General features: G+C 45.1%; 1 protein-coding gene across 1 annotated transcript in view; it reads right to left on the bottom strand.

Moving 5' to 3' along the window:
- Nucleotides 1-25440, bottom strand: part of LOC143933617 (lens fiber membrane intrinsic protein-like) — a 40461-nt gene that overhangs the window by 5248 nt on the left and 9773 nt on the right. Inside the window, exons 2-3 of the mRNA XM_077456566.1 lie at nt 11289-11494; nt 8260-8409 (exon numbers count right to left, since the gene is read on the bottom strand). Coding sequence (XP_077312692.1) covers nt 8260-8409; nt 11289-11463 — 325 coding nt within the window. The 5' untranslated portion in view covers nt 11464-11494. The remainder of the gene's footprint in view (nt 1-8259; nt 8410-11288; nt 11495-25440) is intronic.

The raw sequence follows: 25440 nt of genomic DNA, 5'->3' as shown, positions 1-25440 counted from the left end.
GGCATGTGGGAGACTCCCAAAATGTATGGAGGAAGGTGCTCTGGTCTGATGTATGGAGGAAGGTGCTCTGGTCTGATGTATGGTGGAAGGTGCTCTGGTCTGATGTATGGAGGAAGGTGCTCTGGTCTGATGTATGGAGGAAGGTGCTCTGGTCTGATGTATGGTGGAAGGTGCTCTGGTCTGATGTATGGAGGAAGGAGCTGTGGTCTGATGTATGGAGGAAGGTGCTCTGGTCTGATGAGACCAAAATTGAACTTTTTGGCCATCAAAGAAAACGCTATGTCTGGCGCAAACCCAACACATCACATCACCCAAAGAACACCATCCCCACTGTGAAACATGGTGGTGGCAGCATCATGCTGTGGGGATGTTTTTCAGCAGTCATGTGCATTATAATTAATCAAAATTAGTCGATGAATCGATTAAAAAAAATTGATTAATTGAACACGAAAATTTTAATCAGTAACAGCCCTAATTATTTTACAATTTTCTACATTGATCATCTAAAAGTAGTTGGATCTGTATGTGCGTTATAATTAATCGAAATTAGTCGATTAAAAAAAAAATTTGATTAATCGAACACGAAAATCTTAATCAGTAACAGCCCTAATTATTTTACAGTTTTGTACAATGATCAGCTAAAAGTAGTTGGATCTGTATGTGCGTTATAATTAATCAAAATTAGTCGATTAATGGATTTAAAAAAAATTGATTAATCGAACATGAAAATTTTAATCAGTAACAGCCCTAATATATATATATATATTTAATGATGGATTAGTAAAGTAATTCCAGTGAAGTCTGGAGAGGTCCCAGGGATGATAGTTGGATCTGTATGTGCATTATAATTAATCGAAATTAGTGATTAATCGATTTAAAAAATTGATTAATTGAACATGAACATTTTAATCAGTAACAGCCCTAATTATTTTACAATTTTCTACATTGATCAGCTAAAAGTAGTTGGATCTGTATGTGCATTATAATTAATCGAAATTAGTCGATTGATCGATTAAAAAAAAAAATGGATTAATCGAACACGAAAATTTTATTCAGTAACAGCCCTAATATATATATATATATTTAATGATGGATTAGTAAAGTAATTCCAGTGAAGTTTGGAGAGGTTCCAGGGAAGATAGTTGGATCTGTATGTGCATTATAATTAATCAAAATTAGTCGATTAATCGATTTAAAAAAATGATTAATCGAACGCGAACATTTTAATCAGTAACAGCTCTAATTATTTTACAATTTTCTAGATTGATCAGCTAAAAGTAGTTGGATCTGTATGTGCGTTATAATTAATTGAACACGAAAATTTTAAACAGTAACAGCCCTAATATATATATATATATATTGGATTAGTAAAGTAATTCCAGTGAAGTTTGGAGAGGTCCCAGGGAAGATAGTTGGATCTGTATGTGCTTTATAATTAATCAAAATTAGTAGATTAATCGATTTAAAAAAAAATTGAATAATCGAACACGAACATTTTAATCAGTAACAGCCCTAATATATATATATATATATATATATATATATATATATATATATATATATATATATGTATATATATATATATATTTTTTTATGATGGATTAGTGAAGTTTGGAGAGGTCCCAGGGAAGATACAGGTATAGGACTTCTTAATGCACTTAGCAGTGCCCGATGAGCACTTTAAGAGTAGAAATTGCATCTGACATTTCAGTAAAATAATGGCAAAATATCATTTGTAGGAGTCTGTCAGTCGCAGAAATAAATGGTGTCAGTTTCACGGCTTTCGGCTGTTGCGCAGTTTAATGTCACATTAATCTCGGGAGACAAGCCGTGTCACCGGCAGACATCTATTTCCCCCTAACAGACAAGACATGACATTACTTAATGTGTCACGCTGTCCACTACATTTTTATATCTGTCAGGAAGGTCTTTTTACATCTCTTTTATGCCTCATTTTGGCTGCCACTTTAGTCAATCAGCCATTCGGAAGAGTGCGATTATGGAAAGTTCAGAAAGCATTACGAGAATACAAATTCAATCCCAAAGTGAACCTGTCGGCTACTTGCAACTTTTTTTAAAGTGCCTAGGAGCATCTGTGTTCGGCGCAAAAGCCTGTTTTGTGCGCCTCTCTGATAATGCTTTTACTATCTTTCTAAAGGTTTAGCTTCACTAAGCCCTGCCTACCCACTTTACTCTAGTCCAGGCTTTCTCAACCTTTTAACCCTAGAGGAACCCAAAAAATAGTTTTTATGTCTCGAGGAACCCTTACTAAAACCAAACCATCAGGGCTCAATAGGAACAATGCTCCTTATATTGGTGGTCAATAGGAAGAATGTCCTCCTTAAAGTCGTGTTCAGAATGCCCCCCTTAAAGACAGCTAAAAAGATATTTGGTGTCATGCTGCTGGCTTTGCTAAGTGGTGCTGAACCTTGAACTCTGTAGACATCATCAAATAGGTGGTTCATCAGCCACAGCTCAAGGAACCCCTAGCAACCTCTGGAGGACCCCTGCGTTCCACGCAACCCTGGTTGAGAATGGCTGCTCTAGTCCTTTTACAACAACGGGGGGAACCTTCATTATCTGCTGGTCATTACTCAGCACAGGTTTCTGCAGCGTTTTGTTTGTTTACCCTGGCTCTCTGTCCTGATATGGCCGTTTATGAGAATGAGGCTTGGCTTCAACCGGGCCCTATTTGGAAATAGGGCGGGAGGTAGGGGAGTGATATCGGTTAAGTATCCACCTCTTTCCCTGCTTATAACAACTGAAAATGAGGGTTGGCGTATTATCACCAATATGGCCGCTGGACAGGAAAGAGGCTTGGTTGCTTCCCCGTGAATATTTAAGGTGACTGTTCAGTGCGTCGCCCGTGCCCTTTGAAAACGTCACGTGTGACGAAACATGTCAAGGCGGAGCTACGCATTGACTTCACCACGTTTTATGTGACCCCAGAAGCATGGTCGTTCTTTGTATTTTATTGCCGGCATAATTTTTATAATTTTTTCTGTACTTATACCTTATAGTGTTTAAGGATAACACACTATTGGAGCCTCCTCTTTTATCTCTCTCTATACAGCCTATTTCAGCCTGAGAGAATGTTCAGCTTTTTCAGCATAAAGAAAGTTTCTCTGCATATGGGACGTAAAGCCGGTATGAGGAGGGAGGAGGACGCTCAGGAACCCAGAGGTACTGGCATCTTGGATCGATCAAAGACCCAACAGAGGGTTATATCTGCAGGCGATAATGGCCTCGCTACTGATAGGAGGTCCACCATATCTGATAAGGGTTCCCATTATCTTTGGTGTGTACCCGAAGGAAAGGCCTATCCCGTGCTCCCTCGGTGGTGGTGGAATTAACCTTCAATCTTCATCTTCAGTGTGTTATTTCCACTTTGGAATTGGACTAATTTTTTATCATATGTGGACTTTATACACATTGTCTCATTCACCCTTTAGCACTATATGAATTTTTGATTTTGATTACTTATTGTAATCGAATCCTTATTCACTTACTCTGATTTAGTTCTGTATTAATTATTGCTCACTTAATGTATGTTATTTTGTGGGGGGTTTTTTGAGCATAGATATCAATTTAAGATTATTTGGAATTCTTTTTTCCTTTAACTAGCACGACTATTTTCTTTTTACACATTTTCTTCTGCAGTGCACACCTGCCCTAATCAGGAAAGCTTAAGAAGACTGATGGACATTACGGCCCCTTTCACACTTGTTGCGACTTTTCCTGCGACTTTGGGCATCAGAGTCACATGACAAGTTGTACCCCATGATTTTCCAATGATATTCATATCTGTGTGACTTCAAAGTAGTCCCTGTACTACTTTGGTCTGACTTTGATGCAAGTTGAGGTCCATAGACCTCAAGATTACACAGGCATTCCCTAAAATCGGGGCCGCAAAATTGCAGTAAAATTATGTCAAAATTGTGCAACTTTAAAGTCACGGCAGTGTGAAAGGTGCCTTAGCCTGAGCCTGTGCAATGTTAGTCTGTTTATGTCCTGGATAGAGGTCTGTTTGACTAAGATGTCTGTCTTAGGCTGCATTCACACTACAGCATTTTGAATCGTGGGCAGATCTGCCCCCGATTTGACAGCTCTGATGTGTGAATGACCCTACTCAATGCTGCAGCTTAGGTTTCTGCAATGTACACCTGCCCTAATCAGGAAAACTTAAGGAGACTGCTGGACATTTAGCCTAAGAATGTATAACAGGCTAGTCTGCTTGTTTATGCACTAAATAGAGGTCTGTCTGACTCATATCTGTTTGCCACTCTGATACTGCTTTTACTTTTTTTCCAAAGGCTCAACTTCACTAAGCCCTGCCTACCCAGTTTGCTTTTGTCCAACTGCAGCAAAGGTGAACCTTCACCATCTGCCGGTCATTACTCAGCACTACAGCTCAGGTTTCTGCAGTGCACACATACCCTAATCAGGAAACTTAAGTAGACTGATTGACATTTTGCTTAAAGGGTTTGTAAAGGCAGAAGGTTTTTTTTATTTTAATGCATTCTCTGCATTACAATAAAAAGTCTTCTGTGTGTAGCAGCCTCCCCAGCGCCCCTAATGCCTGAGCCCCATCTCTGTCCAGCGATGTCCACCAGTCCCTCGTCTGTCCGGAACTCTGCCCCCTGGTTGGCTGAGACATAGCAGTGGTACAATTGGCTCCGTGACTGTCAATCAAAGTCACCTAGCCAATCCGGACAGAGAGGGGACGGGGCCAAACGTCAGCTCTGAGTCTGCTTGAAGCACACAGCGCTGTAGCTTGGCTCAGGCACTCAACAGGAGGGAGGGGCCAAGAGCACCGAAGAGAGACCAGAGAAGAGGAGGATGTGGGCTGCTCTGTGCAAAACCAACTGCACAGAGGAGGTAAGTATGACATGTTTCTTATTTCTTTAAAAAAAAAAACAAGACTTTACGATCACCTGAGCAACAGGTTAGTCTTTATGCTTTTGCCCTTGACACTGATTTCTTGACCATGTCTTGAATTATTCTTGTGATTGTTTGACTTACATTTGTATTCTGCTTGTCTGTGGATATCCTGATATCTTATATCTTATCTTATATATATATATATATATATATATATATATATATATATATCGGTTTGCCTACCTGTCTAACCCATAGACTTTGCTTAAGGCCAGTTTGTGTGTGTGTTATCTGACTACCAGCCTGCTGACTTTGCCACTCTCTGCTGTTTGCTCTGCCCATCTCTTAGAACATGCACCACTCTAGCATCTGTCCTGTTAGTCGGCTGTTCCCCCTGGTGAAACACTGCACTCCTGTTCTATTACAGTAACCTCTGAGCCTACACCATCTGCTGGTCATAACTCAGCACTGTAGCTCAGGTTTCTGCAGTGCACACCTGTTCTAATCAGGAAAGCTTAAGGAGACTGCTGGACATTTAGCCTAAGCCTGAGCAATAGGTTAGTCTGGTTTTCTCATGCCCTGGATAAAGGTATTTCTGACTCTGATTCCTGCCTTGGTTTACTATTCTGATTGTATGGATTGCATTTGGACTCAGCTTGCCTGTGCTAGTCCTGCTCATCAGCCTGTTATTCCTGCTAATGTCAGTCGTTGCTTTGCCTACCTGTCTGAACCCCTGGGCTCGGTTTGTCTGTGCCTGATCTGACCACTCTTTGACATTTACCCTGGCCATCTCTCTCTGAACTTACAGTTCTCTAGCAACTGTCCCGTTTGTTAGTCAACTGCTGCCCCTGGTTGGGGCATGCACTCTCCATGCATCAGAGGTTCCAGCTCTTTCCAACCCTAGGGAAGGTCTTGTTTATTCCGGAGCACAGTGTGCCACATGCACATATTTTCTATACGATATAGAGTCCTTTATTACTTGCTCCTCGGAGGCTGTGGTTTACCTTTTACAGTGCCCCTGTGGCCTCCAGTATATTGGGCGGACCAAGAGGGCACTTCGTGTCAGGGTGAACGAACACATTGGCAATATCAGACGTGGGTTCGACAAACACCCTGTGTCCAGACATTACGACCAGACACACAAGAGAGACCCATCAGGTACCCTATTTGTCGGCTTAGACAAATACAGGCCCCACTGGAGGGGAGGGTCCTTGGTTAGGGAAATATCCAAGCTCGAAATGGCCTGGATCCATAAATTAAAAACATATGTTCCGTTTGGCCTTAATGTGGACACCGATGTAAATGCCTTTATTAATAATTCTTGAGGTGACCTGTTTGATGTAACGCTTCTCCACCACGGTTTACTGTATTAGTTACTGTGAAAAACCACTCTACTGTATTTTTTCTTGCTGTTTATTTTGGTATATACCACTGTAGAGCATATTCTTGTTTGGTAAGCCTGGTTTTGGGTCTGGCGGCCCTCTAGGTTATGTTTAATTGTATCCCTCGACATCTGTTTGGGGTGTTCTAGAATAACCCCTGGGGAATATGCGAGACAGCAAGGTATTTGAAATACATGTCTACAGTAATCCCATTTCTCAATTGAATTTGATGGCTATATAAATACATCGAGAAAACGCATGATTTTTGATGTATTTCTATACCTATTTGCCTATACTTAATTGAATTTGATGGATGTATGAATACATCAGGAAACGCAGAATTTTCGATGTATTTTTATTCCTATTTGTGATATTTTATTCCATTTTTTGCTTTATTTTATCATTATTATTCTTTTTACCTTATTGATTTTCCCTTCATTACCATTTTCCATTTTATTTTACCCCTTTTTTTTGGTGATCTACACTATACCCTGTTTCGGGATATAGGAAGGGAACCTTAAAATGAGGGTATTTGCCACGTCCCTCTGCCGATAGGGTTAATACCTGGAAGCGAGGCTTGGTTTATGATCATATGACGTTCGTATGGAAACGAGGTATGGTCCGCAACCATAGGACGTTCGTTGCGGATACGCACATCTGACGTTCGTGATTGATAGTGAGGCTTGGCCTACGGTTTTTGATTCTTAATGTTTATGTGACATCCAAGATGGCCGCTGACCCAAAGTGAGGCTTGGTTAAGTTGATGGTTATAAAAGGGGTGACGTCGCACGCCGCCCGTGCCCCTGGACGACGTAAATTATTACGAAACGCGTAGGGCGGTGCGAACGTGTCGACGTCACCCCAGTCGTGTTCGTTTTCTGTGGACCAGGAAGGACGGGTTGGTCTCTGCGTTGGCGTGTATCCGGCCGGTGCACGTCTTTGTTTTGAACCTGCTTTTAAAGTCTTTTATGTAAGTGTTTACGTTCGTTTTTAAAAATTAAAGTCATTTGGTTTTACACTATCTGGAGCCTATGTTTTTCCTTATGTGATACCACGTCGAGTTGGGAGTGAGTAACAGCCATAACCCTATCGCGTGAAAGATTCGGGATCGCCTGAGGAGGAAGTGCTATCCGGATACCCTTTGACTGCTGCTGCTTGTGGTGACCCTCTGTAACGGGGGGTCGCTTGGATCTGGTAAGGAGCTAATTCATTCACTCGGTGATGGGATAAGCACACCACATCTTTGGAGAAGATTTTCAATTTGTGTATCTGTAATTCAGCCGTGTGGAACTTTTCTTCACTGCCGTACTTCATTTGAAGTTTTGCTTCACTGGTGTTCGTTTATTATATGGACATTTTATTATTATTATTTTTGACATATGACTATATGGACATTATATAGAGTGTCTCTAAACACAAATATAAATTTTTTTTGATAGCCCATTTATGCTTAATTGCAAATATTTTTCCATATTCTTATTTTTATTGTTTAGGGGTACATACACAGAGTTTGATATACTTATACTGTGTTTTGGAGAATCCACATTATTGACACGTATTTATGGTTTGTTTTTGTATTTAATTGCATTTATCCGTATATGGTTTACACTACACTTTGGAGGTGGTCTTAGAGACATTAGATACTAAGACCCACAGTGTGGGTCTTGCACTTCTATATACCCTATTTGTATTGGGTATTTGTGGCTAGCGCAGTTCTGTTTTTTCTATACATATTTTGGTGCAGTTAGACACTTTGCATTAGGCTGCTCATTCAAAATGAAAGGACTGTCAACCCAACTCAATGTGCAAAAAAGCAAAGCGTATTGGGACACACAGAGCAAATATGTTTGTGTGATTTGCTTTTAACGCAGGTGTATCGCAGCACACTGTGAATGTGCTTTAGGGAGTAATTACAGTACATTGCAGAACACTGACACATACTTCTAAAGTCTGCTACTGTACATGGCATGGCATCTATTATAAAGCAGACACTTACTGGAGATGAAGAACATGATGCCTGCAGCAAAGGATCTGTTAAATCTCTGGAAATTGGAAAAGTGGGCGAAGGACAAGATCCCAGCGATGATGCCAGCAAAGCAGGACAAGGTAGACAGGATCATAAAGGCCCGAGTGGCATTCCAATAAGCTGGAAGAGAACAAAAATTCAACAAGATAACCAATAAGCATTGCACAGCCAATTTCCACTATAATTAAAGGACATCTTAAAAATTTGACCCAAGGCCTATTAAGATTGCTCAGGAAATTCATCGGGAACATGAATCAGCGGGACAAAGATAGCTTCACATGGGAAGATCTGCCCATCACATGACTGGCTCAGAGTCAATTATGTGATGTCATTGGCTGGACACTGGGATAGGTAGAAGTGTAGCCTCTTTTACGCCTACAATGGATATTGTAACTGGTTCTTATGGAAGACAGGATCTTACTGGCCAGTTCCCAAATGGCCATGACTTAGGTACTTTCATCCTAATCAGATTTCAGCGGAAACGCAGTTCTAGCACCTCCAGCGCTGAATGTATGTCATGGCAAGGGTGCTGGGGTGTGCTGGAGGGTCTACTGATGCTGTCTGCTGGAGGATCTATTGTTGCTGGGGGGGGTCTATTAATGCAGGGGTCTATGGTTGCTTGGGAGCTATATTGCTGCTGGTGTGGGATCTATTGTTGCTGGGAGGTAGTAGGTTTCTGGGGAGTCAACTTCTTGCTGGGGGGATCTGCTGTTGAAGAAGGAGGTCTATAATTTCTATGTACTGGAGGGTCTATTGATACTGGCTTCTGGGAAACCTGTTGTTGTTGGGGGGTCTGTTGCTGCTGGGTGGCTATTTTGTTGTGGAAGGTCTATTGTTGCTGGGGGAGATCTAAGTTTACTGATTGGAGGGAATCTATTGTCACTGGAAGGGATCTGTATGTTGCTGCAGTGAATCTATTATTGCTGGGAGGGTATTTTGTTGCGGGGGTCTATTATTGCTGGGGGATCTATCATTGCTGGTTGCAGGGGGTCTACTTTACTGCTTTTCTTGTTATTGTTAACAAATTCCAGTTCTTAGCAGCACAAAATGATACTTGGTTCTGTATTCTCCAAAAGGGGCGGCACTGGGAGGTGGGTAGGGGTGCAACCTAGGGACAGTGCTTGGAGGTGGAAAAAGGGGTTAGGTGGAAGAGGGGAGTATCTGAACCTATTCTCTGAAAAAAAAGCCCTGATCAGATGTAACATTTTCTGGCTAATATAGAAAGAACCATGGCTTTAATGCCAAAGTTTAAGGGACCCAGATCCTTATTAGATGTTGGCTAAGTTTGCAATTAGGGTTTCTAGGGGAGGATCACAGAAGAATACACAAACATGGGTTCCAGCTGCCATGGTGAAGACCATGTAAATGGGTGGCCTGGAGAACTTTTTGAAAAAGAACCCTATCGGTATGTGTGCCATGGGAAATCTATGGCTATCAGAAAGCATGTATGAAACAGTTCTTTCTCTCTCCACCACTTGTTTGTCACTATTGGCCAGTTAGGCTACCTGCCATGTTTAAAGACCAATGGCGAGACACAGGAGGCAGGAAAAAGTGAGCTAGCCTTAGGCCGCGTACACACGGGCGGACTGTCTGACGGACTTGGTCCGCTGAAACGTGTTTCAGCGGACAATCCGCTCGTGTGTGGGCTTCAGAGGACTTTTTCGGCGGACAGTCTGGCGGACTAAGTCTTTCGGAATTTCCGTAATATTGTCCGTCCAAACTTTGTTTCAGCGGACAGTCCGCTCGTGAGTAGGCTAGTTCGACGGACTAAGTATGGCGCATGCTCAGAAAGGATTTACACAGCGGAAGGTTGCATTGCAGTGTATTGGACGTCGTATTTCTAGTCCCGTCGTACGTGCTGTACACGTCATCGCGCAAGCTTTCGGCGGACTGTCTGTTCATCGTGTGTGGTCAAGTCCGTTCATTCGAAAGTAGGACGGACTGTCTGTCGGATTGTCTGACGGACTTAGTTGGGCAAACAGTCCGCCCGTGTGTACGCGGCCTTAGACTTTCCTTTCTAAAATCAATGTTTGCATTTAAGAATGTCTCTGGATTATGGGATCTCTGTAAGACAGGTATTTGTAGACGCCTATGGATACCTTTTATACTGTATATTCAAGTTGGTTCTTTATTTTTATTTTTTTGTAAAAAAATGTTTATTTTCACATTTTCAAAGAGATAAGACAATGAGAACATTCCCGGTATGAAATTTAAGGATTATCCTAAACACAACTCCAGAGGCCTACAATCCAAATGAGAGGGATATCTCCATCAATAGATTTACAAAGTAATAAGAAAAGCACATCATAAATTGTAGGATCAGTCAAGGGGAATGCAAGATGGAAGGAAAGGTCAGTTTGTTGGGGGGGGGGGGCTCTAGAGAAGGGGTACAGAAAATGGAATGGAAGTGGTGAGAGCAAATTATCCCACCCTAGATCCAAGAAAAACCATCAACACAATCAAAAATATTAATACAACCTAGCCTTTTCCTGGTCAAGTTGGTTCTTTAGAATGCATCTCAGATGAGTTACTTTAATCTTCCCACTGTCCAATGACAGGCCACAAGACCAATTCTTTCCCTGTCTGGCAGTTCTTAGGTCTACTGAATTACTCGTAGACTTCTGAACAAAACTGCTAATTAGGACACGCCACCCAACCCAAATAGATCCAACTAAACCAGTAGTCTTGAGGCCTGCAATGAGGACCTTGCTATCTCTTGACAAGCCACAAGACTACTGGTTTAGCTGGATCTATTTGGTGGCCAACATGAATTGATGTAAAACCTAACTTGGAAGTACATGGAACAACTGGTAAAGCACTCTGGTATGGGACATATGGCTAGGAATGCTCTTTCTAGGTCAGTGGTCAAAGAAAGTCATTAACTGTGAGTGAAAGCTAGGCAAATAAAATTTTAGGAAAAAGGATCAGTAATGGCAGCCTCTATACTCAGCACACGTTCCCTAGAAAAGTGGATTTTTTTTTCTTAGGTACCTACTTACCGATGCTCTCTGTTTGCATGGAACATTTTCCGGCCACGCAGTATCTCCAGAGGCCCTGGTGCGCAAAGGATCCGGATAGACGGTATTGCATCCAGTAGTCAGTAGCAGTGGAGACCACCAGAAGTATGTTGCCCACACAGGCACAGAAGAGGCCTCCGCCCATAAAACTGTACATCCTGATAATGTGGTGGAGTTAGACCCAACGTCTGCGGGAGAGATAAGACAGGATAGGATAAGCGCTGTACTACAGATGGTCTGTATCAATGAAACAACCATGCTATGCAACAATTGACTGAAAGAGGACTAATCCTTGGCATATCACCTCTAGGTCCATGTTTACATAAATAGAGGATGATGGGAAAAATGCAAAAGTAGCAGGAATGACAGTTCGGTAGCTTTATACTCCTCCAGAATGGTCATGGTTGTGACTTTCTGTTTCTTGCCTAAAAAATAAATATCATTATATGGGCCGATGATATCAGTCAACCAGTTATATAGATGGGGAGAGTGTGCAAAGGTTACAACCTCTCCTATGGTTTTACGGTCTGTGCCCCTGCTAGGGAGATTCCACCTACCTCATGTTCTTGCAATCATTGTTACCAGGACAGAAAGCGAGGGGAAACCCAGCATTTTATAGATGTGACAGAACCAGGAGAGGAGAGGAAATCTTCCAAAGTAGACCATTGTTCTGGAGACAACTGTCAAAGGTGGTATCGCTTTACATATTGGAGATTTCCACTCAGTTCCTTACCAAAATTTTCATCATGGAGTGTCATGACTTCAAGCCCAACTCCAGGTCAAAAAAAAGGTTTTCTCATACATTGGGGCTGTGTCTACACTGCACGGGTCAACTGCTCGTTTTGTCTAAGACAGAGGAGAAAGCTGTATACTCACCCGATCCTCTGCTCCGCCGGCAAATGGTGCTCCCTCACGAGCCAGGGGTGTACTGTTTCTGATGTCCTCATGTCCAGAGCCAGTCTATGGGTTGATCGGTGGTCTCGAAACTGTGGCCAGCCGGCCTGATGTGGCCCTTTGCATGCCTTTATTTACCCCTTGGGGGACTATGCCATCTACTGACACCAATGATAGGGCACCATTCCTCCAACAGACAAGAACAATGGGGCACCATTCCTCCCGCTGATACGAACAATAGGACACTTTAGCTAAAACCAATGATGGGGCACTGTTTACCAGGGCCTTTCCCAAACCCCTACTGGCCACAGTTTGGCCCCTTAACCCTTGTACACACGGTCGGACATTCTGACAACCAAATCCGTTGGATTTTGTCCGATGGATTTTGTCAGACGGATTTTGTCCGAAACGGTTGCATACACACGGTCGGACAAAGTTGTCGGAAAATCCGATCGTACATAACGTGTTGACGTTATTTCGTTACGACGGGACTACGTTCAGGCTAGTAGCCAATAGCTTTGGTCTAGGAATTTGATCTGAGCATGCGTGGCACTTTGTCCGTCGGAGTAGGCTACACATGATCGGAGCATTTTGTCGGAAAATTTTACGGACAAGTTGGAAAACTTGGTCCGTTGGATACTCCGTATAGGTTTAGGAGATATTTCTTGGACCTACAGGTAAGCCTTAATCTAGGCTTACCTGTAGGTCAAAGTGGTTTGTAAGGGTTTACAACCACTTTAAATCAGCCTTTCTCAACCCTTTTCAACACAGAGGAACCCTTGAAATAACTTTCTGGTCTCAGGGAATCCTAGCTAAAAATGACTATATCTACAACTCATGATACATTAGTGTGATGGTGGGAAGAATGTTCCTTACACTTGTGGTCATTGGAAAGAACTACCTCTTACAAATAGCCAAAACGATCAATGGTGTCAGTGGGAGCTTATCTGAGAGGTAGAACTTGCTCATTGCTCAAGGAACCCCTAGCAACCTCTAAAGGAAACCTAGGGTTCCATGGAACTCTGGTTGAGAAACCCTGCCTTAAAGTGTTAGTTGACCTTTACAGAAAAAAGGGTGAACTAACACCGTACACTCTCCCCAGTGACCACTGTAAGTATCTCTGGGGTTTCCAGAGTTGTCAGTGCCCACACAGCCAATCCGGTGGTCCAGGGATTTGAATTCCCCACTCTTCTACTTCAGCACTTCCAGGATGGACCAGATGGATTCTAATTGGTCAATCTGACAGTGCTGACCAAACACAATCAACCTGATCTGTCCCAGAAGCACTGACGAAGAAGAGAAGGGATTTCAAATCCCCAAACCACGGAACTGGCTGGGTGGGCGATGACAGCTCAGCATCTCTGTAGGTAAGTACAGCGGGAACTAGGGGGGGTGGGGTGTACAATGTTAGTTCATCTTTTCATTTTTTGTGTAACGTTGAACCAACCCTTTAAGCTGGCCTTACACTAGAATTTCATACAAAAGTTTTCAATCATTTTATTTTCTACACATTAAAGCGGAACTACACCCTCCAGGGCATGTTGCCTCCCATCCAACCTTCTTTCTCCAGAAATCGGCATTTGTTTGTTTCCTTTATTTTGAATTTTTTGTAAAAAAAAAGCCTGCCCCCCCCTCCCCTCGGAGCATGTAATTTGTCTAGGCAATTGATACGCACTTTGCCCGCATCGCCTCCTAGAATATGTATGTCTCAAATCCCAGGAGGCATAGTTCTTCATTGGGAAAGGAGGAGGGGCGCAAAGTCATCGGTGAAGCCAATGAGGTCACACATGGGAAAGGAGGAGGGGCGGGACCGGTTGGTACGTCATTGGTGAAGCCGCCGACTTAACCCTGAAGAGCTTACTGATGGCATCACAGAAGATGGCAGTGCGGAACCAAGGAGGGTGCAGAGAAGAAGAACGGATCTCAGCAGGGCAACGCTGGATCCGCTGGGCGGGTAAATATCTTAAATGTGCAAATGTGCAGGACCTGAAACCAGGTAGGTGGGGGTTCAAAAAAAGAAGAGGCGGGGGATGGTAATTTTCCACTTTAATTGAGCCAAATTGATGGTTTTTGATTACAGTGATGAGAAAATGTAAAAAAGTAGGATGGAAAATTTTTCTGGAAGGAACTCATTTCTAATAGTGCATGTGGCTTTCGTTTGGGAAGTTATACTTAATTGAATGCTAAAGACAAACAAAAATTTTAAGTACTTTCGAACAACATTCGTCAAGTCATCTGGGAATTTTCTTATGAATGTTCTCTTGAAAATCTACTAGTGTATAGCTTTGGATAGCCGGGAAAAATAAGTAGGTAACTGAGCACACTCAACTCTACATGTATGTAAAAAAAATCTTTAGCTAGACTGACTATATATATATATATATATATATATATATATATATATATATATATATGTTGAAAGGCCAGTATGGTGGCCTGTATTTATGGGAGGAGCCCGGAGGAGTAATTGATCAGCCCGTTCAGCTGTGTTCCTTATCAGCCAGTACGGTGGCCGGAATTTATGGGAGGAGCCCGGAGGGGTATTTAATCAGCCCATTCTGCTGTGTTCCTTGTCGGTTCCGGTGTGCAATACTAGCTACGCCACAGATCTAGGGCCGACTATTCGAGACCGTTCGATAGAATGAGTGCAGTGTTCGTGTGTTCCGTCTTCATTGAAGTCCTGTCTTCATCCTCGTGTTACAGTCGGTTTTGCCGTCGTGAGCGTTCGTGTATTGTCTGAGGCGCAACACTCGAAAACTTGCCGGTGTCGTGCAACGCATCTGGTTCGGCGGTCACGGGTAGGGCTTCGGCTCCCATTTCTCATTTCATGTTATTCATGTCACTAAACTGTGATCTGTTGTACTCACGAACCACTCGCTGAAATATCACCTTCGTATTTTTCCGATATCGTTCACGCGTCCGTTACCTCTAAACATTTGTGCTCCTTGCTTCTCGAAAGAAGTCGTGGTCATCCGTTCGTGACACCACATCGAGCATTTCATTTCACAAACCCGCTATACCGACCAAATCACTGGTCTCTACTGAAACGTCCGAATCGTTCGGTTCATTTCGAAATTCCCAATCAGATGTTCTAAATTCTAATTAACCGGCTCATTTTAATCATTTTAATCATTGCATTTCATTTCATTCTTCTCGAAAGAAGTCGTGGTCACTCGTTCATGACACCACATCGAGCGTTTCATTTTTCAAACCTTCCGCATACCGACCAAATCACGGGTCCCTACGTCCGAATCGTTCGGATCATTTCGAAAATTCCCAAACAGACGTCCTAAATTCTAACTAACTGGAGAGTTTCAATCATTTCAATCGTTTCGATCATTTCAATCGTTTTAATCATTTCTATCATTTCGATCATTTCAATCGTTTCGATCATTTCAATAATTTTCGATCATTTCAATCATTTCATTTCATTTCGGTCACGAGTCGCTCTCTGTTTCGAATCTAGTCGCATCTCCGATGCACCGATTCGCTCCGGTGTGCCCCAGTTGTCGGCCTCATTTCAATACATGCTCCAGGGACAGAATCATTCGCAGGTTCAGCCACGGTTTTCGATTCTTGTCTTTGTCATGGCATATCATTTCTGGTCACCTATCACGCCCCGTTACGAATCCAGTCGCATTATATCGATGCACCGATTCGCCTCGGTACGCCCAGTTGTTTGGCCTCATTTCTATACATGCTCCAGAGACGGATTCTTTACCGAATCGGTGGGCCACTCGTTGATTCCGGTCTCTGTCATGGTATGTCACTTATTACGCTCCGATTCGAATCCTGTCGCAGTTATGTGCACCGATTCGTTCCGGTGTGCCCAGCTGCTTCGCCTCATTTCAGTACATGCTCCAGAGACAGGGTTCACCGTTGATTCTTGAGCGCAGCCGTTGATCCCTGTCTTTGTCATGGGTATCATTTCGTTTCACCTATCACGCTCCGACACGAATAGTCACACCTATGTTCTAATTCGTCTCGGCGTGCCCCAGGACTGGCCTCATTTCAGTACATGCTCCAGAGTCTGTTTCGTGCTCAGTCGCAAAGTTACGGCATGGCAATTCGGGCCTCTGTCATGGCGGATTCACTCATTTCACTCATCTCACTGACACCTCCTGCACCTCGGTTCAAACCCAGTTGTTTTACAAATTCGGGTTCTGGACGGGGGGCCATGCTCATTTGGCCTCATTTCACTAATTGCCTCATTTCAGTACATGCTCCAGAGTCCGGCTCGCTGTCAGTGGCGCCTGTGACACGACCGAGCTGCTCTTCTGCGATGGCAGGTTCTCATCAAAGGCAACATTTCGTTTATGTTTGTTCGTCTCATTTCATTTCATTTCAAAAAAAAAAAAAGAAAAAAAAAAAAAAGGGGGGGGGAAGGAAGAAATAATAATAATGAAAAAAAAAAAAAAAAGGGGGGAAAAGAAAAAAATATATATATATATCTAAAAAAAAAAAAAACCATTTCATTGTGTTTGTTTGTCTCATTTCATTTTTTATGTCATTTCGTTTCATTTCAAAGCTCACCACTCCCATTAGGAGTCACCGTTTGGCCAGTTGTCTATGACAGGTATGGAATCCTCAACTGGTTTTGCCTTTGTGTTTACAGGTCAGTCAAGTCCAGCAGCACCCTCCATGCACTGATTCATCTAGGCATGCCCCAGGTGTCTTTACCTCATTTCGTTCTGTGCTCCGCAGTTCCAACTCATCATTGATCATAAACATACCAATTCTTGTCTATATCATGGCAAACATTTCATTTATTTCATTCCACATATTCATCGCTTACCAACTCAAATCCCTCAAACCAGCGACGCATTAATCCGCACCCGTCTTTTCAGCCTTATGGGTATAACTCAACAATTCATATCGGATTCATTGTCATCTACTCCACGATCGTTGGGTCGGATTTATCACATAACCAATTCATAGGATTCATTTCACACGCATCCAAGTACAACTCTGTGCAAGTTGTTGCTAGCACGCATCCAATCACAAACATCTTGCAGTCATCACAAGCACACCCAGGCATAACTCCCTGCAATCATGGCAGACTCACATCCAAGCATAAACTTCTTGCAATCGTTGCAAACACGCATTCCAAGCATAGACTTCTTGCAATAGTTGCTAGCACACATCCTAGCATAAACTTTGCAGTTGTCACTAGCAAGCCCCAGGCACGAACCTAGTACTATCCTTGCTGGCAGGCAGTTCTGGCTGGCTCAGTGCATTGCTGGGTAAGGCCTGGATATCTTCCTAACGTATGTAGTATAACGGGGTGCTATATTGTAGGTAGGTTGATCCAGGGAGAAATCTGATCGCCGCTCGAGGGGTCAGGAAGGAATTTTTTCCCCTGCTGTAGCTAATTAGAGCATGCTCTGCGGGGGTTTTTTGCCTTCCTCTGGATCAGCTGTGGGGATAGCATTGGGTGTGTCGGGTTGTGCAATGTTGTTCGTCTAAATTGTTGATTTTGTCGTGGGCTGGGTGGACTTTGTCTTTTCAACCTAGCTAACTACGCATCCTAGCATAACTTCTTGCAATCGTAGCAAGCACGCATCTTGGCATAACTTATTCAGCCTTTTCAGGTCATACTGCTCACAGCTCTGTGTCCAGACGTCTGCGACACCACCGAGTCCAGCCACCACAAACGCATCTCCAGTGACGTTAACTCCCTTGCTATCATTGTGAGCACACATTTAAGCGCTACACTTGCTATCACGGCTAGGCGTGCAACTTAGCATAACTTGTGATCGTTGCAAGCATTTTGTTGGCACTCAGCCACACATCTTTTTCAGCGGTACTCATTTGGCCACTTAGCCCCAGTGACTACGCCACTCGCCATCCCTGACGCTCATTTCTCCCGTTGGGCAGTTGAGTTCAGCTTCCGTCCTACACCAGAGGTCGAGTTGCCACACGCAGCTGGCTTCTTCTCGTAACACGGTCAGGCTATATCTAGCCAGCACCTGAAATTTCTATCCTTACAGGACCCCGGTGAGCCGTCTGTTGATGGCCCATACAGTAAGATCCTCTCTAACGGGTATCCAGAAACATCTGCCAACGCTAGACGCTTGCTCATCACAACTGCCATCTTTAGGGACATGTAGAACATCCTCGCACGCCAGTTTCCCCCTTGACAAGCTGACCCTATCAGGTCAGTTTTTCAAACACTTCACCCACACACAGGGGTATACCTAGAAGCAGCTTCAGTCTGTTTCGGGTATGCTCAGTTCTGCAATATGGTCATTCCCCAGGGTTGGCCTTTATGTCATGCATCCTCGTCTTCTCCTCCCAGATTCAGGGCCCCTGTCAGACCCTTAATCTGGATGCCACGGATCTTTCAATATCAGAGGTTCCGTACTACGTAGATCGGTATATCATGTTTATACCATCCATCTCGCCCCTATCACCCCAGCTAGGGACAGATGTAGCGACCATCACAGGCTTCGCTGCAATTTTTGGCCACCATCAGGCAACCAGCTGAGATTATTGCAAGATAGGTCTAAATCCTTAGCAGTCATGTCCTGCCTGGGTAGGCTGGTACAGCTGTCGTTATAATTCAGTTTAAAGTTGACTATACATTGTTCCTGGCCTAGAGCAATCTCGTAGTGGATGCGCTGTTGTATCTGACTGGAGCCGATCCAGTGTCAGCCATTGTCCTTGGTCAGTCTCACCTAAACCCCGGTTTAGTACTGTATCTACAAACAGCGACCAAACTCGTAAACGTCTCACTTTCTCGCAACATGCTCAAACTACCAGACGGCCTGGAGGGCCTTCAGAAATTCCGGACACACCACTCCTATGAAACCTCCAACATCAGGCAGTTACTGGCCTTTCCGTCATACTGTCATACCCAGCTGCCTATCCCATAACGCTGTTCGGCCATACCTAGCCGGCAGGCAACATTTATTGTCCTTGCCGGACCCCGCAAACCTACTTTATTCATGTTGAACCGTGCTTCGTGAAGTCCAGGAAATCCAACCGATGGTCGGTGACAAATGCTTACCCGAACGGGTGACATCCTTAAGGGTATTCCGACCATCCTGACTATCCCCTCGTTTGCTCTCTCCCCTAGCATGGTCCTACAAGCAGCCAGGTGTTGGCCTACTACAGGTTCCTGTGACCTGGCAAGTTCACCTGCGGTAATCCAGCACGCCGAGAGCTATGTAGACGCTACTTAGCCTGATACAAAGATCACTTCGTACTTCCCCTAGCGGTTTCAAAGAGCAGCAAGTAAGCTCCAGCGTAGACATCCACTTTTACAGAATCGGTAACAGTGGGTCCCCAGACGATGTCATTGAATAGCTAGGCAGGTAGGAGTCTGTCTGCTTCACCCAGTACAGCCACAATCCTCAGGTGGAAATAGCTCAGGCATCTGTTAAACTCACTCAGTGATCAAACTCAATCAATAAAGAGCAATTCCCTACCAGTATGTTTTTGCCCCCTTATTTTGGTATACCGTACGTTAGACCAGGGCACACCCTCAGGTCTATTTCAAGTGGTAAGTTTATGTTAACCCTATTTGTCATCGTTATACGTATCGGACATAGGGCTCTGAACCATAAGTTGAAAGGCCAGTATGGTGGCCTGTATTTATGGGAGGAGCCCGGAGGAGTAATTGATCAGCCCGTTCAGCTGTGTTCCTTATCAGCCAGTACGGTGGCCGGAATTTATGGGAGGAGCCCGGAGGGGTATTTAATCAGCCCATTCTGCTGTGTTCCTTGTCGGTTCCGGTGTGCAATACCCACCCTCCCATCCCCTTTTTAGGGCATTTCTCAAGGCATCATACTCCTCACAGATTACTCATTTCACTTCATTTCATGTTCATTTCATTTAATCCTCATTTCTTATCTAGGGTATGCCCCCTTATTTTGGTATACCGTACGTTAGACCAGGGCACACCCTCAGGTCTATTTCAAGTGGTAAGTTTATGTTAACCCTGTTTGTCATCGTTATACGTATCGGACATAGGGCTCTGAACCATAAATATATATATATATATATTTTTTTTATATATATATATATATATATATATATAGTCAGTCTAGCTAAAGATTTTTATTACATACAGGTAGAGTTGAGTGTGCTCAGTTACCTAAGAAAATTCATAGGTCATAAGAAAATTACTGTATATATATATATATATATATATATATATATATATATATATACACACACACACACAGTATCTCACAAAAGTGAGTACACATTTGTGTAAATATTTTATTATATCTTTTCATGTGACAACACTGATGAAATGACACTTGTCTACAATGTAAAGTAGTGAGTGTACAGCTTGTATAACAGTGTAAATTTGCCGTCCCCTCAAAATAACTCAACACACAGCCATTAATGTCTAAACCGCTGGCAACAAAAGTGAGTACACCCCTAAGTGAAAATGTCCAAATTGGGCCCAATTAGGCATTTTCCCTCCCCGCTGTCAGTGACTCATTAGTGTTACAAGGTCTCAGGTGTGAATGGGGAGCAGGTGTGTTAAATTTGGTGTTATCGCTCTCACTCTCTCATACTGGTCACTAGAAGTTCGAAATGACACCTCATGGCAAAGATCTCTCTGAGAATCTGAAAAAAAGGAATTGTTGCTCTACATAAAGATGACCTAGGCTATAAGAAGATTGCCAAGACACTGACACTGAGCTGCAGCACGGTGGCCAAGACCATACAGCCGTATAACAGAACTGGTTCCACTCAGAACAGGCCTCGCCATGGTCCACCAAAGAAGTTGAGTGCACGTGCTCAGCGTCATATCCAGAGGTTGTCTTTGGGGAAATAGACGTATGAGTGCTGCCAGCATTGCTGCAGAGGTTGTAGGGGTGGGGGGTCAGCCTGTCAGTGATCAGACCATACGCCACACACTGCATCATATTGGTCTGCATGGCTGTTGTCCCAGAATTAAGCCTCTTCTAAAGATGATGTACAAGAAAGCCTGCAGTTTGCTGAAGGCAAGCAGACTAAGGACATGGATTACTGGAACCATGTCCTGTGGTCTGAGGAGACCAAGATAAACTTCTTTGGTTCAGATGGTGTGAAGCGTGTGTGGCGGCAACCAGGTGAGGAGTACCAAGACAAGTGTGCCTTGCCTACAGTCAAGCATGGTGGTGGGGGTGTCATGGTCTGGGGCTGCCTGAGTGCTGCCGGCTAGTGATGGACGAACTTCCGACGGGACGTTTCGCGAACGCGAAACGCGAACGGACACAAACGTTCGCGAAAACGACCGTTCGCCGCGGGCTCCATTGACTTCAATGGGAGGCGAATTTCGCAAACCTTTAGGTCGAATTTGCGGCCACGGGGTAATTATTAGGGGGTAGCACGTAGTCCCACCACCTGGACAATAGCATAATACATGTATGAGGTGAATTTGGGATCGATAACTACAAGCATTTTTTTTTTATTTGGGAAATTGTTCTGACAATTCAGGACTATGGAGCTAATGAAGGCAATGGAGGAGAGGGAAGGTCAGGGACCAGGGTAGGCAAACAAGAGGGTGCAGGAGATACAGAGCACTGACAGCAGCACCGTAATACAGAGCACTGACATCAGCACCGTGACATACAGCGCTGACAGCAGCTCCGTGACATACAGCGCTGACAGCAGCTCCGTGACATACAGCGCTGACAGCAGCTCCGTGACATACAGCGCTGACAGCAGCTCCGTGACATACAGCGCTGACAGCAGCTCCGTGACATACAGCGCTGACAGCAGCACCGTGACATACAGCGCTGACAGCAGCTCCGTGACATACAGCGCTGACAGCAGCTCCGTGACATACAGCGCTGACAGCAGCTCCGTGACATACAGCACTGACAGCAGCTCCGTGACATACAGCGCTGACAGCAGCTCCGTGACATACAGCGCTGACAGCAGCTCCGTGACATACAGCGCTGACAGCAGCTCCGTGACATACAGCGCTGACAGCAGCTCCGTGACATACAGCGCTGACAGCAGCTCCGTGACATACAGCGCTGACAGCAGCTCCGTGACATACAGCGCTGACAGCAGCTCCGTGACATACAGCGCTGACAGCAGCTCCGTGACATACAGCGCTGACAGCAGCTCCGTGACATACAGCGCTGACAGCAGCACCGTAAGCAGCCCCAGGAGGAAGTCAGCACAGCACAGGGATGGTGTGATCCCCTCATAATAAGAACCCCCAGGAGGAAGTCAGCACAGCACAGGGATGGTGGGAGCCCCTCATAATAAGAACACCCAGGAGGAAGTCAGCACAGCACAGGGATGGTGGGAACCCCTCATAATAAGCAGCCCCAGTAGAAATATGACACCGCTCAACCTCTTCAAAGAGGAGGGTAGGGGCATATAGTACGGTGTGCTTTTTTGGGTCAGGGAAGTGAGCCAAATGAATTAAGAAGGTCTGTGTGCTTGATTCCAAAAATTGTTTATAGACATATACATGGTCTACTGATCACATGTGTTGAATTCCTCCGAGATCCATGCCTCATTCATTTTTAGAAATGTGAGGTAGTTAACACTGTGGTGAGCTAGGCGAGTACGCTTATCGGTCACAATCCCCCCTGCTGCGCTGAACGTCCTTTCGGACAGGACACTGGATGAGGGGCAAGCCAACAGTTCGATTGCAAATTGGGCAAGCTCTGGCCAGAGGTCAAGCCTGCCCACCCAGTAGTCTAGGGGTTCATCACTCCTCAGAGCGTCCACATCGGCCGTTAACCCAATGTAGTCGGACACCTGACGGTCTAGGCGTTCCCTGATGCTGGATCCGGATGACACCTGTCGATGGGTCGGCTGAAAGAATGACCTCATATCCGAAGTCACCAACACATCTTCAAACCGGCCTCTTCTTGCAGGCGCTGTTGGATTGGTACCCGCAAATCCTTCTCTGGGAGTGGGAATTGCTCCTCTGCCAGCGCACGCAAAAGCAGAATGCAGCATTTCTCGAAGCAAGGCCTGGAAGTGCTGCATTCTGACAGCCCTCTGCGACGGCGGTAACATTTCCGCCATTTTGTGTTTGTACCGGGGGTCTAAGTACGTTGCCACCCAGTACTGGTCCTTGACCCTCATGCTTTTTATACGGGGGTCCCTATTAAAACACTGGAGCATGAAGGCCCCCATTTGCACTAAAGTGGAAGCGGTGTGGTGGCCTGGCTCCTGCTCATCATCCAGGATAATGTCGTCCTCTTCATTCTCCTCTCCCCATCCTCGCACAACAGGGATCCCAGAAAGGTTTAAAGCATGCTCTTCTTGCTCCTGCTCATCCGCCCCGGCACCATCCTCCTCTGACTCCTCATCAGACTCCTGTTGTTGACTTGTCTCAGATAGAGTAGCCCCCCCTGGGAATTCATCCAGCATTGCGACTTCCTCATCTTCCCGCTCCTGCTCCTCCACAGCCTGATCAATGACACGACGCAATGCACGCTCCAGAAAGAAGGCATAAGGTACCATGTCACTGATGGCGCCATGGCTGCGACTGACCAGTTTGGTGATCTCCTCAAATGGCCGCAGAAGTCTGCATGTGTCGCGCATGAGCAGCCACTGGCGCGGTGAAAAAAAACCCAGCTCCCCAGAACCGTTTCTTTCGCAGAGTTCATACAGGTAGACGTTAACTGCACGTTTCTGCTGGAGCAGCCTATCAAGCATATAGAAGGTTGAGTTCCATCGCGTCGGGCAATCGCAAATAAGACGTCTGACCGGCAGATGGTGTCGCCGCTGAATGTCAGCAAGGCGAGCCATGGCCGTGTAAGATCTTCTGAAATGGGCCGAGATTTTCCTTGCCTGCCGCAAGATGTCCTGGACCCCAGGGTATTTGACAAGGAATCGCTGCACGACCAAGTTTAAGACGTGTGCCATGCACGGCACGTGCGTGATTTTGCCCTGTTTCAATGCGCTAAGCAGATTGGCACCGTTGTCACACACCACTTTACCAACTGTCAAATTGAGCGGTGTTAGCCACTCATCTGCCTGTGAACGCAAAGCTGAAAGGAGTGCCGGGCCAGTGTGGCTCTTTGCTTCCAGGCACAACAGACGCAGCACGGCATGGCAACGTCTCACCTGGCATGTGGAATAGGTTCTGGGGAGCTTGGGCGGTGCAGTGGAAGAGACGCTAGCAGCGGAAAAGGAGGAGGCAGCTGAGGAGGAGAGGGAGGAGGATGGAGTAGGAGGAGGAGAAGAAGAGTCAGGCCTGCATGCAATCCGTGGCGGTAAAACCAAATCTACACGGGTGCCACGGGTTACATGCTTGACGGCCGTCAGAAGGTTCACCCAGTGGGCAGTAAAACTGATATACCTTCCCTGCCCGTGTTTGCTAGACCACGTGTCTGTGGTCAGATGTATCTTGGCACCGACACTGTGTGCCAGAGATACATTCACTTGCCGCTGAACATGGCCATATAGCTCTGGGATGCCCTTCTCTGAGAAATACTTCCTTCCTGGGACCTTCCATTGTGGTGTTCCAATGGCCACAAATTTGCGAAAGGCCTCCGAGTCCACCAGTTTATATGGCAGTAGTTGGCGGGCTATGAGTTCTGACAAGCCAGCCGCCAACCGTTGGGCAAGAGGGTTATCCGGCGTCATCATTTTTTTACGCTCAAACATTAGGCCCACGGAAGCCTGCCTTTTTGCAGAAAAATGTGAGCTTGGCGTGATGGAAGGTGGAGTGGAGGACAATTGTGAGGAGAGAGGAGAAGGAGAAGTAGAAGACGAGGCTGGACGGTGAGAGCCTGCAGTGTGGCTTTGTGTGTTCCGTTGCTCCCACTGGGCTCGGTGATGGCTGCTCATGTGCCTTCTTAAGGCGGTCGTCCCTAGGTGAGTATTGGGCTTACCGCGACTAACGCGTTGACTGCAAAGATTGCAGATGGCAACGCTATTGTCAGCAGCGGACACGTTAAAAAAAGCCCACACTGCGGAGCCATGTGCCGGTGTCCTGGGAGCGCCAGATGTGACCGTACATGGTCGATGACTCGCTCCTGATACATTTGCAGTCTGCTTTGTCCCTGCTGTGCAATGTAAGTCATTGCTGCTTCTCCTCCCTATCTGCTGGTCCATATCTCCCTCTGAACTCCCCTCCTCTTCCTCTCTTGTGGGCACCCACGTGACATCACTAGACACGTCATCATCAACGTCACCTTCCCCACCGCTATAAGTAGAGTAGGCAGCAACACCGGGGACCAACCTCCTCCTTGGGCTGATCTGGGTACTGGCGTCAGACTGCTGAGTAGCGCTTGTTGCTACCTCCTCTTCCTGATCCAAT

This window comes from Lithobates pipiens, unplaced genomic scaffold, assembly GCF_037356315.1.
Source record: "Lithobates pipiens isolate NorthernLeopardFrog02 unplaced genomic scaffold, aLitPip1_a1.2 Scaffold_27, whole genome shotgun sequence".
Classification (NCBI taxonomy): domain Eukaryota; kingdom Metazoa; phylum Chordata; class Amphibia; order Anura; family Ranidae; genus Lithobates; species Lithobates pipiens.
Note: the sequence above shows the minus strand (reverse complement) of the source record. Positions and strands in the feature narration are given on the sequence as shown.